Raw genomic sequence first — 16,963 nt, forward strand, 5'->3', positions numbered from 1 at the left:
TGCCCAGGGAACGCTATGGTATCAAACTTGTGGGTGGGACTGTAAACAAAGAATTTCCCACTCAACGTTAGCATCTCAAGACTCCTTTGGCAAATAGCTTGTTGAGCCAGGTGATAGGTTTTGTTTCTTTCTCTTCGGCATCAATTTTGATGACAGTGAACAAAATGAATGAGGGAATGTTTGTGGATGAGGAAGGGGTTAGTCTAAAGGAAGGAACAGGAGTGAACAAGCAGACAGGTGAGACAAACAGATACATCTTCAGACAGCCTCAAGCATCCATGTGTTATTTTCTTGTTGCTCAATTCCTAGTTTAAGAGGAGCTGCCCTCCTACAGATTCCCCAGGGAGCCACCATTTCTGGGAGGGGGAGGCCAGCCTACCCACTCCACATAAGAAAAACTACCAACAAATGCACACTCATTTATCATATACTGTACATTCTCTTTTCTACATCTTAAATTATATGACAGCTGATCTATACATACACAGCGCCTATAATTTATTTGCTTGTTAGACAGTTATTGATAACTGTAGTCTAATTTGAAATAATTTTGACCAAATGCCTTTTTTAAACTGAAGCTTTATACTTTGACTGTTTTGCTTTTGCAGGCTTGTTTTATGATGTAAACAAACCAAACATTGATCACCTGGATCTGGTGTTGTCTAGTTGTAGTCCCTGAATTAAAAGGGGCCGTCAGTCAACATAAGATTAACAGCAAGTTACTATGTTTCCATCTCTACATTTGGATCATGGAATATCAGATCCTTAATATCATCATCAACCCTCTCTTTCTTTTCTCTTCCTCACCTTTAGACACCTTGTCTGTGTCCAGTAACGACGCCCTGCAGCCAGGCTCCAGTCATACTCTGGGCCCTCACAGCTCACCAGGCCCCAAACGTCCTGGGAATACTCTAAGGAAGTGGCTGACCAGCCCTGTACGGCGGCTGAGCTCCGGCAAAGCTGACGGCCACGTCAAAAAGCTCGCTCACAAGCACAAGAAGAACCGTGATGGCACAAGGAAGAATATGGACATGATTCCCGGCTCGCAGAAGGACTCTGATGACAGCGCTGCCACGCCGCAGGACGAGACACTGGAGGAAGTAATGACAGATAAACAAGTAGCTGTCAGAACATTCAAAAACCCAGAACTGACTGACAGTCACTGTTTTCTTTTGTTCTCTCTTTAGCGTATGCGTAATGAGGGGCTGAGCAGTGGCACCCTGTCTAAGTCTTCTTCATCAGGCATGCAGAGCTGCGGCGAGGAGGAAGGAGAGGAGGGGGCTGACACAGTCCCTCTGCCTCCCCCTATGGCCATCCAGCAACACAGCCTGCTGCAGCCCGACTCCCAGGATGATAAGGTGAGTCACAAAGGCCAGGATGGATGCATGTACATGTAACTATACATGGTGACAGACAATGGTATGCTGGAAGCACAATGGACAATGCCGCACAAGACAAATACAGGTTAGGTGTGGGGACATACACAATAAATAACTTCCCACAGGAATATGTTTATTGAAGATAAAATTTAAAATTTGTTTTCCTTTCAAAAATGCTAATTTCTTAAATATCTGCCCCATACTTAAATTTTATCCACCTTAGTCTTAGTTTAAGCAGCCAGGCCTTTGTGGTTGGTTCCATACAGGTACATAAATATCACTTCTCATCAGTACAGAGAGAGCATGAGTCATCTTTTACTTTTGCACTAATAACCTTCCTTTTTTCTCTGTCATTTTCTTGATGGTTGCATGTTCCTTCCTGCAGCATTATATTGATTTTTGTTCTGCTTCTCTTCTTTCCCAGTTTCCCTATCTGTCCATGTAAAACCACTTCATCATCTACACTTTGGATCCTTGTTGATTTCACTTTTTCTTGCACCTCTTTTCTTTCTTCCACCAAATAAATGTCGTTTCTAATCAGTGTAATGATTCTGCTGTTGCTGAGGTGAATACTACATTCACTTGTGTCTGCAGCAGTGGGGTGTTTGAGGGAATAAATGGTAAATTCCCATTAAGTCCGGCTGTGTGCAGGGATTCTGTGTCTGCAGCAGTGGGGTGTTTGTGGGAATAAATGGTAAATTCCCATTAAGTCTGGCTGTGGGCAGGGATTCTTGCCTCAGACTGGGCTCTGTTGCAAAGGCAAACCTTCTCTCCAGTGGAGTATTAAGCAACACTGTTTGCTTTATACATGTTGTTTGACCAATCATGGTGCTCGTGCTTGAAGAGCAGTCCAGTCCAGACCTTGACCTGCTGTAAACCTACCTCATAACCCCTGTTTCCCCAAGTCCAGCCTGCAATTGGCTCCAACTTGGCCCCCAGTTAACCCTTTTATTAGGGAGATCACACCCACCAGTCCTTTTGTGGACATGTGGAATACCGGGGTCCAAACTCACAATGGTGAGCCTGATCACATACAAACTAGAAGTTAATGGAAATCATGCCATGCTGTATGCATGTACTACCGCCAGGTTTTACAGTTCATGTTTTAAACTTAACCGGTAATTTTTTATTTTTGTTTTCTCTCTGGTTTTCAGTCTGCATCTCGTCTGTCCACTCGTCCCAGTAGCTCAGAGACACCCAGTGCTGCTGAACTGGTCAGTGCCATCGAAGAGCTGGTGAAGAGTAAGATGGTGAGATAGAAATAATAAGATAAACTCACAAGTACATGCAAATGTGGCTCATTTGTACATAGAACAATTCAAATTGATTTACATGGAAGCACACACTTTTTTTTCCCCGTGTTACTGACACTGAAAGTCATCATGGCGTACTAGTCATCTGCCAGGACTGTGACTCACTGTGCCAGCTGTCTACTGTTCCAACACATGGACATTGCACTTTGGCCAATAGCCCAGCACACTCATGTCCACTGGCCTGCACACAGGCACAGACCAAAGTAAAAGCAGTACAGTTTTTTTTTTCTGGGCTCATACAGTTTTATTTTGATGTTTGTTAAATAAAGGAAACAAGCTCTCAAAAATATAAGATCACATTCTGTAAATAGTGCTTTTCACCTCGGTTCTTTCTTTCAGCCTTTATTCTCTTCCTTCTCTCTTGTCTCTGTCCTCCTCTTCTCTTAGTCTCTGGAGGATCGTCCCAGTTCTCTGTCAGTAGAGCAGGGCGACAGCAGCTCTCCCTCCCTCAACCCCTCTGACAACTCCCTCCTCTCCTCCTCCTCACCCATCGATGAGGTGGACGAGCGCAAGTCCGGCTTCCTCAAGAGGCTACAGTGAGTTATTTTGATAAACAAAAGCTGCTTGAAATCAACCAATGAATCACATGTGTCTTCATGTGTGTATTTATATGGAACATTCCTGATGCAACATTTGTTTTACACAATGACAATTTTTGTTTTCTGTCTCTCAGTTATGTGCTTCTGGAGCTGGTGGAAACTGAGAGAGACTATGTGAGAGACCTAGGATCAGTGGTGGAGGTAATTAAAGAATGAAAAAGGTGTTAAAGTAGCTTAACATACGCTTTCAGGGATGTTCTCTTCATATATATCAGTGTTTGCTGTGCATTTTACCAACACGTCAACTTTCCTCAGGGCTACATGAGCAGGATGAAAGAGGAAGGAGTTCCAGATGACATGAGAGGAAAAGACAAGATTGTTTTTGGAAACATCCATCAGATCTATGACTGGCACAAAGAGTATGCTGACGGTCTTCATCACTTAACATGCACAACAAACCCCACTGCACATGAAAAATGTCTTTAAAGTTGTATTATCTGACACATAAAAAAAATGTAACATTCAATACCATTTTTCTTGGCAGATTAAGCCATGTGTTTCCCTTTCGGTCTATTTTCAGCTTTTTCCTGGGAGAGCTTGAGAAGTGCTTGGAGGATCCTGACAGGCTGGCTCCTTTGTTTGTCAAACAGGTGAGAAAGCTATTCACATATTTTTTGTATTATGGTGTTTGTTTGTTTGTTTGTTTGTTGTTGGACATTTTCCTGGCTGTAAAAAAAGGAGCAAAAATGTGTTAGAATTGTTTTCCTTACTTATGAAAGCTGCCTTTTTTGTGACAGGAGCGGAGGCTACACATGTACATCGTGTACTGTCAGAACAAGCCGAAGTCTGAGCACATTGTTTCTGAATACATTGATACATACTTTGAAGTAAGATTGTTAAACCATTTTAATCCTAACCAGAGCTACAGCTTCATCTCTATGTTGCATCGTCCAGATGATCAGTAATAGCTAGAGATAATATTTTCCTCTTTCATCAGGACCTTAAGCAGCGATTGGGTCACAGATTACAGCTCACTGACCTGCTAATCAAACCTGTGCAACGCATAATGAAGTACCAGCTACTACTGAAGGTAAATCCATCATAGTGGATCCTTTCCATATTACTTACTGAGCAACATAATCAACATTTCTCTGTACATTACAACTCTTTCACAGGATCTTCTCAAAGTTTCTAAGAAGGCTGGAGTGGACACAACAGAGCTGGAGGTAAGACAAGCTGGGTTTTAGCTCAAGCTTTAAGTGACAAAATTTACTATTATAATGCATATGCCTTTTGGTGGCTGCCTTTTTACTTCACTCTTATGCAAGCAGTTTGTCTCTAAAGGTTTGTTTTCCTCTGACATTCTACTTTAGAAGGCTGTGGAGGTGATGTGTGTTGTCCCCAAGCGCTGTAATGACATGATGAATGTTGGGCGTCTTCAAGGCTTCGATGTAAGCCTGCTCTTTACACACTCAGTTTGCGTCTCTGACTAATGCAATATTAGAAGACATTACTAGAGTAAATAATGTAATAATGTCCATAGTTTACGTCCTCTGAAATCAATTTGTAATTCCAGCTGTCTGCCACAAGATGTCAGTATGCACTCACTTTTTGTAGATATGTTAAAAGGACTATAGGTTGTTTTTGTGTGGTATAGATATAGCTTTATTTTGTTTTTTGTTTTTCTTCTCCTGTATGTTCTGAGCTTAAATTCTGGATGAGAAAAATTTAGAAGGCCATGCTTTTGTCCACCGTCTCTGTCTGTCCTCTCATTCCCTTTCCTTCTGCTCTACTTTTTCTACAGGGTAAAATTATAGCTCAGGGTAGATTGCTCCTCCAAGACACCTTCATAGTTTCTGACCAGGATGGAGGACTTCTGTCCAGGATGAAAGAGAGGAGAGTCTTCCTATTTGAGCAGATTGTCATTTTCAGCGAGCCCCTAGACAAAAAGAAGGGCTTCTCTACTCCTGGCTACCTCTTCAAGAATAGCATCAAAGTGAGAACAGCTCAGTAAAACTGCAGAAAGTGGTTGATATAGGCTTCCCACAACTGATGATCTCATTAAAATGAAAAAAAAGGGATTATATTATGGATTGCATGGTCACCTAATGTAGTGTAGATTCCATTGTAGCTTCATATCTATTAAGCTAAATATAAACATCTCCCCTTGTCCTTGTAACTTGTAATCCCCACCACTCTTTTTCTTTCCGTCACTTTCTCCATCCCTGGCCCATTACTCCAGGTAAGCTGGTTGGGTCTAGAAGAACATGCAGATGACCCCTGCAAGTTCACACTTACTTCCAGATCATCTAGTGGTAACCTGGAGAAGTACACCCTCCATTCAACGAGCCCTGGAGTCAGTCAAGTCTGGGTCTACCAAGTCAGCCAGATATTGGAGAACCAGCGCAATTTCCTCAATGGTAAGACATTGGTGTGTTTACAGTATTACTCTGTGCACAAATATATGGCATGAATTACTGGAAATGATAACAATTAGGAGAAGCATCTGTTGTGAAATATGAGTTTTTATATAAATATAATTTGGTCAAATGAATGAAATGTTGCCCCTCATCCTCTCCCACAGCTCTCACATCACCCATAGAGTACCAGAGGAACCATGTGGGTGGTGGTGGGCCAAGTGGTCCACCCAGTAGTAGCAGCAGCAGTACTGGAGGCCTGCCCGGGGGCAGCAGCTCCAATAGTACCTCCAACATGGGAGGTGGAGGTGGTGGCGGTGGAGGATCAGGGGGCAGCTCCTCTTCTCTGTGTGGCCCCCGCTCCCGGCCCTCCCGCATCCCTCAGCCATCCTCACGCCTCCCCCAGCCCGTCCACCACCACCACCCCCCGGGCCCTGAGGGGCCCGACAGGTCAGCAGGTATGTGGTCACCTTGCCACCCTCAGTCCCCTCAGTCCCTCTCCTCTAAACCCTACTCAGACAGTGCCACAAATGGAGAGCTGTTAGCTTCAGAAGCCCCTAAGTTAAGGAGGCTGGATAGTATTCATGGAAGTAATAGTAATAACAGTAATAGGGCATCAGGCAACATGGAGGGAAGTGTCAGACAGACACTGGGAAGCTATGAGGAAACTCAGAAACATCAAGCTGCTGGAATACCACAAATGGCTGTGGCTCCTCTGAATTTGACCCTAAGAAGCCCTCGAGTTGGGACAGTCTCTCCTCTGATTTCACCACAGTCCCCTGGAGGAGGAGGAAAGGAATCATTTGTCCCCTCCAGCCCAGCTCATAAAGGCAACACTTTCTGGGCTATGATCCCTGCTATGCCTCCATCTCCTGCCAGCTGGTCTGGTTCCTTCTCTTACCCCAGTGATAGTGGTAGTGGAGGGGAATCTTTGGGCAGAGGAAGCCACGGGATGCCTTCTCATCACCGCCACTCCACTCACAGTAAGGACATAGACCGCATGAGCACCTGCTCCTCCACCAGCGAGCAGTCCATACACTCCACCCAGAGCAACGGGGTAAGATGCCAAGTTGAGGCCCAGGCTTCAGTGTGGCCTAGAGCTACTCACTAGTGACTAACCACCCTTACTGACTGGCTGTCAGTCAGCCCCCCCGCCACTGGCTCTGAGAATGGCTTGTACATGCAGCAGCTACTACACTGGAGATTAACAGCTATCTGAGTGCACTAACTTCACCGACGCTGTGAGAATTCTCTGGCTCTCCCAGGCTGTACTAACAGTGAGGACCTGACTCATAGAGCAACTGTTGTATCTGCTTTTTGAGACACTCTCTCTGAGCTTCAGTATGTGTTTGCTTCTCAGCTGCAGCTACTAGATACTAACCGTTACCAAATAACTTTTTTCATTGTATTCATTCATTCTTCCATGGGAAAATCTCATGTGATCTCTAGCCCAATCTTTGCCCTGCGTGAGGAGCACTTTCACATATGACCTGCTTTCCCCTTTTTCCTTTAAGCCAGTTTAGGATGGTTTCTGCACTGGTTAAACTCTAGACTACACCAGCTACTGTTTATTTCACTTCCACCATCTCTGTTTTTTTTTCAAACTGATCTATGTCTTCTATGTTTCTTTTTTTTTCTTAGAAATTGTTTTCATACAGTTTCTGGATACAACTTCTGTATTTTGACATTTCTGACATTCTCTAATCTCAGTCTTGTATAGTGACTTGGCAGTTTTCACTGCAAACATAAACTGTTTCTTTTACTTTACTGCATGCTGTGCTGCAAGGTCATGTTGATTGGTATGAAGCTACTGATAAACATCTCAGCTTACCTTTTTCAGGAATATGTTTATTTTAAGTCATGCGTCGTATGTGAGTGCAAATGTGTTTACATAAGTGTGCAGTCTCGTTCTGTGTGGGGCTGTGTGCTTAAGGCTAAACTTTAACAACTTCCTCTGACAGAGTGAAAGCAGTAGCAGCAGCAGTGTCTCCACCATGTTGGTGACTCAGGACTATGTGGCAGTGAAGGAGGATGAGATCAGTGTGGTGCAGGGTGAGGTGGTCCAAATACTGGCCAGCAACCAACAGAATATGTTCCTGGTGTATCGGGCAGCCAACGAGCATTGCCCTGCGGCTGAGGGCTGGATCCCTGGTTACGTATTAGGACATACCTCATCCTCCTTCACACCCGAATTCCCTGAAGGAACTATCAAGTAAGAATAAGTGATATTTTTCCTGTTCATAAGACAAACACATGCAAGCATAAATATCAGTTTTCATCACAATTTTGCAATAACGAAACCTAAAATCTTTCCTTTTTCGTCTTGTCTGGTTTAGAAAATCATTATCATGGCATACAGCACTCCGTATCCGCCGAAAATCTGAAAAAAGAGACAAAGAAGGCAGAAAAATGGAGAACGGCTACCGCAAGTCTCAGGACAGCCTGGCCAACAAAGTCTCTGTCAAGGTAGAAAGTGTGAAGTTCCTTCTTGGCACTGCCCTCTCCTTATATTTATATGCAAAAAATTTAATGTTTGTCATTACTTTTTCATTATAGCTTCTAAATCCAAACTTCATCTATGATGGTATGTATATATTTTATGTTTTTGTCAAGAAATGTGTTTGAAATTGAAGCCTAAAGAATAAACCTAGTCTTTGAATTTGTCATTAAGGTCTTTTACATTTCCCTGCATCTATCCCTTCCTGTCATAAGCATTTGAAACGTGTTATTTCTAACATGTATAGAAACATGTTTCATGATTTAAGATACAGGATCACTTTCCCTCATAAACTTAAACCTGTACCCTCTTGTTCCAGCTCCTCCAGAGTTCCTCATCCCCATGAGCGATGTAGCATGTGAAAGTGGCGACAGTGTTACTCTGAGATGCAAAGTGTGTGGTCGACCCCGGGCCACTGTCACCTGGCGGGGACCTGACAATGACGCTCTGAGCAGCAATGGACACTACAGCATCACTTACAGGTGACAACATATCCAGTGACGGAATATGGTTTTATTTTTTTCTTTGACTTGTATTGTGTAAAACACTAGCAGTTTGTATTTTTGTAGTAATAAAGAACTTGATTTCAATGTAACTACTGTAAACATTCAGATCCAAACTTTACGTTGACTTACTTTGCATGGATGCAAATGTGCAGTTGAGAATGTTAACATAAAAAAAAAACAACACATTATTTCAGTGAAATATATAAAATGTCGCTGTACTGGGGCATCATGTGCAATTCAGTATAATCAAAGAGTGTCATCAAACTGAGAAAACCTTGCATGGTGCATCTTGTGTGATAGTATATCTTCCTTTTATTCTGTTTTGCTGCAGTGAGACAGGAGAGGCAGCCCTGCGTATCCTGGGAGTGTCTGTCGACGACAGTGGTGTGTACACCTGTGTTGCTACAAATGTAGCAGGCTCTGTCACCTCCTCCGCTAACCTTCAAGTCTCAGGTGAGAGTCCTGTTATGGTATGAACCTTTTAACTTTTCATTTACTGGTAACTGCTTTCAAATATACAAGGAAAAAAGTACTACTTTAATAGAAGTGGAAAATTAACCACTGAATTAGTGGTTAGTATACCATAATCCATTCTGAATACAGTATGTGTTCTCAGGCACTCCTGATGATGGCAGTGAAGTTCTCTGGAAAAGAAGCTTTGAGTCCTGCTACACAGAGATCAATGAACTAGGAAGGTGAGAATGTGAGGCTGACGAAACGCTGCCTGTTTGACTATGTGGTGCTGTTTGACCATAGCTAATCAAAGCTAATCATTTCTTTGTACTGCTGACATTACATACCATGGGAATAGCTGTAGTCAGGCAGCGGTAAGACACAGACAAAGGTATTTGGATGAGCAGTTTCTTATTGACTACAATAGCAGCTTCCTTATTGGCACAGACTTACCTGACAAATTTAAGTGCATGCATCATCCCCAACTGATTTGTTGTTTTCTGTTGGCAAATGCATGACAGACACTCAATACATTCATTTCACCAATACACTGGAAAGTGGGCTTGAGATCCAAAGACATGGTGGAAGTAAAACATCAGAATCGCCAACACAATATTAAATATGGTATTCAGATATCCCTCAAAATGTCATTTCTTCTCCTCAGGGGCCGGTTCTCAGTGATTAAGCGGTGTGACCAGAGAGAGAGTAAGTGTACAGTAGCAGCAAAACACATTAACAAGAAGCTGCTGCGTCGGGATCAGGTGCTACAGGAGATCAGACTCCTACAGAATCTGGACCATCCCAACCTGGTCAAGCTGCTGGACACATATGAGACAGCCAACAGCTACATACTTGTACTAGAGATGTATGTACAGCAGTTTTCTCCCCATTGTTTTAAAAATATAAATTGATTGTCCCTGTGAATTGTTAGGTCAGCGATGTCATACAAGTGAGTTTCTTTTTTCAGGGCAGACCAGGGACGTTTCCTGGACTATATAGTGAGCTGGGGTAACCTGACTGAGGAGAAAGTAGCTCTGTACCTCAGACATATTCTTGAAGCTCTTCACTACCTGCACAGCTGGAGGATTGCACACCTTGATCTCAAAGTAAATGTATAGATTATTACCTCACTTCACCTAGCACGCAGTGTTTCCTCAGGTCAGGTAATCTTTGTAATAACATGGAATTCATAGAGCTTTATTGTAGACAATCAGGGAATGTTCAGAAGTTTTCTTTTCACCGTAAAATTTAGCTGAATGCCAAAAAGAGTTGGTGAACAAATGAAAAGAAATCAATTCAGCATCAAGTGGACCGGTTGCTTTGCTAGTGTTAACAAAGATGTTTTCTTGAGTATCGCCAGCGGCTTTGAGGTTCAGAGAAGCGGAGCACAAACTGCACCATCTCAATCTCTTGCAATCTAATTAAGGCAAAGCAGCAAAAATATTGATTTAAAATGACTTTTTTCCTGCTCTTGCAGCCCGAGAACATTATGGTGGAACATGCGTCATCCCAGCCGGTAATCAAGCTGACAGATTTTGGTGATGCCGTTCAGCTAACCCCTCCCTGCTCCTACATCCATCCTGTCATGGGGAGTCCAGAGTTCTCTGCCCCGGAGCTGGTCCTGGGCCAGCCTGTCTCACTGATGTCTGATCTCTGGAGCTTAGGTAATTAAGAATGTGGGATTTTTATCTTGGGCAAATATTAAATAAATAACGTATTTAGAAATATATAATTACATTTTGTATTTTGATGCTTCATGTGAGATTCTGCAGTTATAGGGATTATACATTTCCTCAGGAGAACAGAGTAAAAAAAGTTTTCTGACAGCTGAATTATCTGGAAAAGGATTGTTTTGGCATTATTGATGTCAGGGTAGAAAATAAATCAGTTTCATAAAATGGCTTAAATATAGTGGTGTCACTATATGATTTGATTAAAACAGGCATAAAAATATAAAATATTACAAATATATTACTTTCTAAAACATATTTGTTAAAAAAACAATGAAAATGATTAGCTGATAATGCAGCTCATCACTAAGTGACTGACCTGTTGATTGATTTACAGGGGTGGTAACCTACGTTGTACTAAGCGGTGCCTCTCCCTTCCTGGATGAGAGTTTGGAGGAGACGTGTCTGAACATCTGTCGCCTGGACTTCAGCTTCCCTGAGGACTACTTCCAGGGTGTGAGCCCAGCTGCCAGGGACTTTGTGTGCCTGCTGCTTCAGGGCGAGCCTGAACGAAGGCCCTCTGCAGCGTCCTGCCTGCAGGAGCCTTGGCTCCAACCTCGAAGTGGAATAAACAGAGACACTGGGCATGCCACCTTAAATCACTCTCAACCGCCATCTCAGAGTCACACCACAACACATCTGGACACCTCCAGACTCATCTCCTTCATCGAGAGACGGAAACATCAGAATGATGTCCGGCCCGTTGGCACCATTAAGGCCTTCCTACACAGTCGCCTGCTTAACCACGTCTGACTGACAGGTCACTAGGTAAATATAAGAGCAACAACATGTACCGTAGCCACTTCTTCCTGCATTGTTGTAATCTAGAAGGAATCCATATCTATCCAGCAAACTGTAGTGAATGAGTGACCTGGTTCAGATGAACTTACTGAGAGGACCACCAGCAACATGTCCCTGATGATTTCCTTTTCCCTCACTAAGCCACAAAGGTCCTGCTGCTGCTGCTGACCGACTGACTACTCTGCTAATAAGCCCTCTGACTCTCCCCTCCTGTCCTTAACCTTGGCATATTGTCATTATGCCTGCACAACAAATAAACTGTTGGAATCTGTTTGAGATTTCAAACTTTGACTTGGCAGGGAGAAAACCAAGCTTTCTCAACGAGCCAGCGTGAGTAAGTCTTGGGTTTTGGACAGTGTTAAACAGAGAAAACAGAATACTGTATAATAAGAGTAATTCAGGCTGCTTTCGGTTGAACATAGAAAATGTTTTTTTGTAATGAGAGATTACTTTTTGTAAGTCAAACCATGTACAGCAAGGAAACAGAATAACTGTCTTTATTCGTTTTTTGGAAAACAAAGGTTAGTTAGTAAGTGGAAAGACAAGTGGCACCCATCAGCAGGGTCCATTTATTCTAGACGAAGACCAAAACCTCGTTTTCCAGAAACACATTGTAGTTACACTCAGTGCAATAGTTTGCTAATCTTGATGCTCCTACTTCAATTTGAAAGGGGAAATCATTTCACTTTGTGACACTAAGAAACATTCAATTATCGTGGAAAAGCATTAAAGCTACTGGACAAAGCTTCTCAGACTTCTACCTGCATCCGCCTTATTTGTAAATAACGTATCCCTGCCTTTCATTTTCATTTTGAAGAATTTTCTGGACAATTTAAAGAATTGATGAGCCCCTACAGGTAGAGAGGTGAGTCACGCGGTGCGGACCCTCAGGGGCCAGATTTTCACCATGAACAAACCGCTTCTAGAAATGCACTCATATTTTGCATCACTTCCCATGTGCAATGTTGCAGCTTTAACATTTATGCAACTATTTATGAAGACTTGTGTTGTAGCTGTATTCTTTAAAAAAGGCATGTACGTACCTGGTACTGCGGTAGACATCTGTATTGTGTTGACTCTTATGTATTAAGTTCAGTATTAATATCTGCAAAACCCCCCACACAAGAGGAGGATTTTCGGAAATAATGTATAAAACTGTGTATCTATAAAACATAGGCACTTATGCTTTCATTTTGTCACAGTTATGTTTGTATTTTCTGTAACAATACCAAAGCTGACTATGCTTTCTTTTCCGGCTAAAATGTGTGCTTGGTTTTTTTTTATGATTTCCTGTGTTAAGTTATAACAGAGCACAATGAACCCAAGCATATGTGTTTACATAAGTTCAGTCTGGATTTATTTATTTTTATTGTAATAAGAACTTGTTTGGTATATTGCTGAAAAACAACCCTAATATTTTACTTGTCTTTTTTCAAGCTGTGCACTAGATGGTTTGCTGTGTGAGTTTGTTTGGCTTTTGTAGGTAGGTGCTGGTGTATGTTGCTAGACATCTGAGTTTGACTTTATAAAACAGACTTGGTTGACATTTTTTACCAAGCAATAGATCTGGAAAAATGCTCATTGTGGCCCTTTTATCATTGATTTTAAATGAGTGTGTCCTTTTTAGGACATAACCAAATCACTTTTATAAATATTCATCAGCATCAACAGTATCTGCCGTAAAAGAGCTCTCTCCCAGTTATTTATTTGAATGAGTCGATAAACCTTCCTCTTTTTAAATCTAGAGATGTGCGTGAAACTAAAACATGCATTGTCTGTTTTATTTGCAAGCTCTTAAGTGTTACTGTCACATAATGGTTTAATGTTAAAGAAGTTAACATGTTGAGTTAAATGACTCTTGTTGGTCTTTACAGTTGAAGTCATTTTGTGTCATTTTTATTTATTAACATAGATCTGAATTTCCCCAAATCATCCTGTTAATCAATTTATCGAATACTCACAAAGAATATACGTGAACAAATATAACATACTAAGTAATAAAAATGCCTTTGAGAGACCCAGCCTGTTCGTGATGTACAGAGAGGGTCGAGCAGTTTGCCCACACCCAGGAACCTCATAACTGTCAGATTTCAGAACACATAGAACAAGACTGCAGCAATGTCAATTTGAATGTCTTATGACTTATTTTTACTTTTGCATGTATATTTCTTTGTACAGAAGACTGTGTTTACATGTCATTGTGTTGTAAATATTTATTTTTTGTCCTCTGTTATTTTGCCATTAAACGTACAAGGAACAGCTGGTGTGTCTGAAATTTTGTATGCACGTACGATATACTGACATACACCTACATCTGGAAGTGTCTTTCGTCTTGAAACTATTACTATTACTAATTTGCCCATAACCTTCGAGGGTTGGAAGGTGAGGCGGTGCATATTCCTGTCATTGACAGAAGGCAGAGGGAAAACCCAGAACAGGTCAACAATCAATCAGAATGAATGAAAAACTGTCATAATAAACAACTTTTGCATCTTGGGACATGAAGGGTGATTTTAAACTGGATATTTGTTTTCAGTTCAAACTACAGGAAAGGAGAAAAAAAGCATACTGGTTTCACGTGTAAAGGTTGAAGTGCTCATGTGATATTTAGACCAGCTGAGGGGAAACTTTTGTTTCCAACAATGAACAGCAAGGTGATAAGATTAAAACAACAACAAGGAGATGTGTGCAATAAAATTATGTCAGTTCATTTGTTCTGGTAGAGATCTGTGCCTGTGATAGCCTATAAACAAGAACTATCACTGCTACTGATCTTATCTACCCTCTGCAGCTGCGGCTGCAGTGTGTGAGTTGGTACACTCTGTTGTGTCATAAATCCCCCACCTACTTAACTCACTCCTGATGTTAGTCATGTATGTTATTATTTTGTAAAACAGAGAATTTATCATAAGGACAACTGATTTATGCTCCAGTGAGTGTGAAGACAAAGATTATCCTTCTTGTGTATTTGTCAAGGAAAAGAAACCACAAAGAATGTATTAGTATTCAATAATAGTTTGTGCAGTTGTAATCTTTTAACCCTATAAAACCATTTGCTATGCATGTTTCTGAGCAAAAAGTTGCCAAAAATGCCCCATGTATCAAATGTGATACAAAAAAATAAAAATAAACAAAATAATATGGCACATTTATTCCTACGGTATATACCTGGACTGTCTGTCTATGCATAAATGGCAAAAAAAAAAATCTTGAATCTTAAATTTTCTTTTGGATTTTGTTAAAAGGTTTAATAAACATCTCAGTTCCAAAAAAATTTGAATGTTCTGGCTATTTTTTTATGTGTCAGGTTTACAGGGTTAAAGATAATAGATTATAATGTTGACAAATAGAAGCTTTGTTGTTGACTTTAAGAAGTAACTAACCATTGATATGCCAGTTTACCTTAGTGCACCTGCATCCTTGCATGCGGAACATTCTGTATTCATATGGGTGTATGTGTGAAAACATTTAACTATTATTATCTTTTTTTTTTTCCTGAAGCTACCACAGCAGCAAATATTTTTTGCATGAAACCACAGAAGACTTATCTGTGCAATCTTTACTTTTAATCTTGTGATCACAATCTCACGCAAGGTCTCTGAAGTATGAAGGTGATGCATGCTCGCCTACTGCTTCTTCTGCTTCTTCTTCTTATGTGTGTTTTGCTTTACACATTTAGTTTGACCTATGAACACATACTGTGTCAACTGATAATTATAGAATTCTACTGAACATGGTATCATTTTTACCATCTAAACAGCAATTCTCCCTTTGATATCTTAAGCTTCTGGGCACCTTTTTATTTCCTTCACCCACTGATTTCAACATTGACTCACTAACTGATCATGGTTAAAACAAGTGAAACCCAAAGAAAAGTTGAATAGCAAAGATATCAAGCTATTATCGGTCATATTTATGAAAGGGATTTTCACAGTGCTTTTTGAAAAATACGTAGACAGTCAGATCTTACTCCAGAGAACATGATGTGACTGTGGCTTACACAACTGTAAGATCGCTATCAAATATGCAGTACGCCCACTGTGCAACCAGGACCGCTGGATGGCACTATAGAACTTATATTGTATTTCATAGTTTGATGATCACACTTTGTTCAGATGAATTTAGGTCTCTTACTTTCTCCTCTCTTATTGATTTCAAAATTACAAAGAATGCAGTAATTTAAACACGGTTTTTGTTCTTATTAGCGATTTCCATAATTATGCAAAACCCAGTGTTATTTTCTATGAGCAAGCATGGAATCAAACGGGTTTTATTCAGACATTTCTGAATTCCTCTGGGAGCTGTGTTCTGGGGTCACTCAGAGATCGCAGGACCAGCACCAGTACTTAAATGTGTCCCTTCTTCATTTCAAACTGAGACTCAAACCACTTCCAGGTGGAGCCCACCACTTCATGTTCAAATGTCACAGCAGTGTTCTGGACTACCAGAGTAAAAAAAACAACAACAACAACAACAAAACTTTTAAACACATTTTGATGATGATGAGTTAATAGGGAACCAGCACTACTCTAGTAAAGTGTAAAGAGTTGTTCAGTCTACAGGAAATATATCACATGCAGATTTGAGAAGCGAACACATACAGGATGGGGTTGAAGGAGCTGTGGGAATAGCTGATGGCCTCAGTAATTTGTAAAGTCAGAATGATGGCTTTGCTCTTTTCACAGTCTGTGTAGATACCCAGTAGCTCCAGTGCTTTGAAGAATGATGCAATGTTGTACGGGAGCCAGCAGCACACAAAAACAATTACCACTACCAGTACTAAACGGATGGCTTGTTTCTTGGATGACTGGCTGGTCAGAAGCGTCCAGATGATCTGTGAGTAGCAGAAACCCATGATGATAACTGGAATAAACAGACCCACAATGTTCATTTTAAAAAGGCTAAAGACCCTCCAGAAGTGAGAGTTGGATGAACTGCTATTACACATATAATACAATCTTATATATTCTTATGTAGATTGTAAAACCTATAAAAATGTAAAAATATAAAAAGAATCATTAGAATTACTTTTTTTGACATCACTAGTGTTGTATCCGGTACTTTTTACCATACGGACTCTGAGAGACGAGACAGTCCAAGTAACTTCAAAACAGTGCTGATTTATTCAAAGGATCACAGGTAAAATTAACATTACACGCTCAGGTATCTTGCACCTCCAAACTGCTCGCAGGCAGATGTAAGATGAAAGACCCTGAACCCACCAGGCCTATACATTATATCCCCTCGGTGGGGCTAGCCCCATACTACACAGAAACGTCAACCGAGACGTCTCTGTTACCAGCTTTGCAGCTGGTCATAGCAGTAGTC

The 16,963-nt window shown here is 41.1% G+C and overlaps 2 protein-coding genes across 2 annotated transcripts in view; one reads left to right on the top strand and one right to left on the bottom strand.

Moving 5' to 3' along the window:
* Nucleotides 1-11,612, top strand: part of triob (trio Rho guanine nucleotide exchange factor b) — a 69,183-nt gene extending 57,571 nt beyond the window's left edge. The window contains exons 37-60 of the mRNA XM_020596609.1: nt 814-1,100; nt 1,188-1,358; nt 2,534-2,629; nt 3,080-3,228; nt 3,366-3,432; nt 3,547-3,650; nt 3,812-3,881; nt 4,029-4,118; nt 4,229-4,321; nt 4,407-4,457; nt 4,605-4,682; nt 5,036-5,227; nt 5,474-5,651; nt 5,816-6,705; nt 7,610-7,860; nt 7,985-8,114; nt 8,205-8,232; nt 8,465-8,627; nt 8,983-9,104; nt 9,268-9,346; nt 9,769-9,969; nt 10,072-10,210; nt 10,582-10,768; nt 11,172-11,612. Of these exons, the coding sequence (XP_020452265.1) occupies nt 814-1,100; nt 1,188-1,358; nt 2,534-2,629; nt 3,080-3,228; nt 3,366-3,432; nt 3,547-3,650; nt 3,812-3,881; nt 4,029-4,118; nt 4,229-4,321; nt 4,407-4,457; nt 4,605-4,682; nt 5,036-5,227; nt 5,474-5,651; nt 5,816-6,705; nt 7,610-7,860; nt 7,985-8,114; nt 8,205-8,232; nt 8,465-8,627; nt 8,983-9,104; nt 9,268-9,346; nt 9,769-9,969; nt 10,072-10,210; nt 10,582-10,768; nt 11,172-11,587 (4,232 nt within the window). The 3' untranslated portion in view covers nt 11,588-11,612. The remainder of the gene's footprint in view (nt 1-813; nt 1,101-1,187; nt 1,359-2,533; nt 2,630-3,079; nt 3,229-3,365; nt 3,433-3,546; nt 3,651-3,811; nt 3,882-4,028; nt 4,119-4,228; nt 4,322-4,406; nt 4,458-4,604; nt 4,683-5,035; nt 5,228-5,473; nt 5,652-5,815; nt 6,706-7,609; nt 7,861-7,984; nt 8,115-8,204; nt 8,233-8,464; nt 8,628-8,982; nt 9,105-9,267; nt 9,347-9,768; nt 9,970-10,071; nt 10,211-10,581; nt 10,769-11,171) is intronic.
* A 33-nt stretch (nt 11,613-11,645) lies between these two features.
* ccr8.2 (chemokine (C-C motif) receptor 8.2) lies at nt 11,646-16,572 on the bottom strand. Its single transcript, XM_020596878.1, has 2 exons — nt 16,233-16,572; nt 11,646-11,811 (listed from the first exon to the last, which is right to left on the bottom strand). Exons 1-2 carry the CDS (start codon nt 16,524-16,526, stop codon nt 11,659-11,661), a joined length of 447 nt encoding a protein of 148 aa, XP_020452534.1. The 5' UTR covers nt 16,527-16,572; the 3' UTR covers nt 11,646-11,658.
* Nucleotides 16,573-16,963: the final 391 nt, after the last annotated feature.

The sequence above is a fragment of the Monopterus albus genome, unplaced genomic scaffold (genome assembly GCF_001952655.1).
Source record: "Monopterus albus unplaced genomic scaffold, M_albus_1.0 scaffold31.1, whole genome shotgun sequence".
NCBI lineage: Eukaryota > Metazoa > Chordata > Actinopteri > Synbranchiformes > Synbranchidae > Monopterus > Monopterus albus.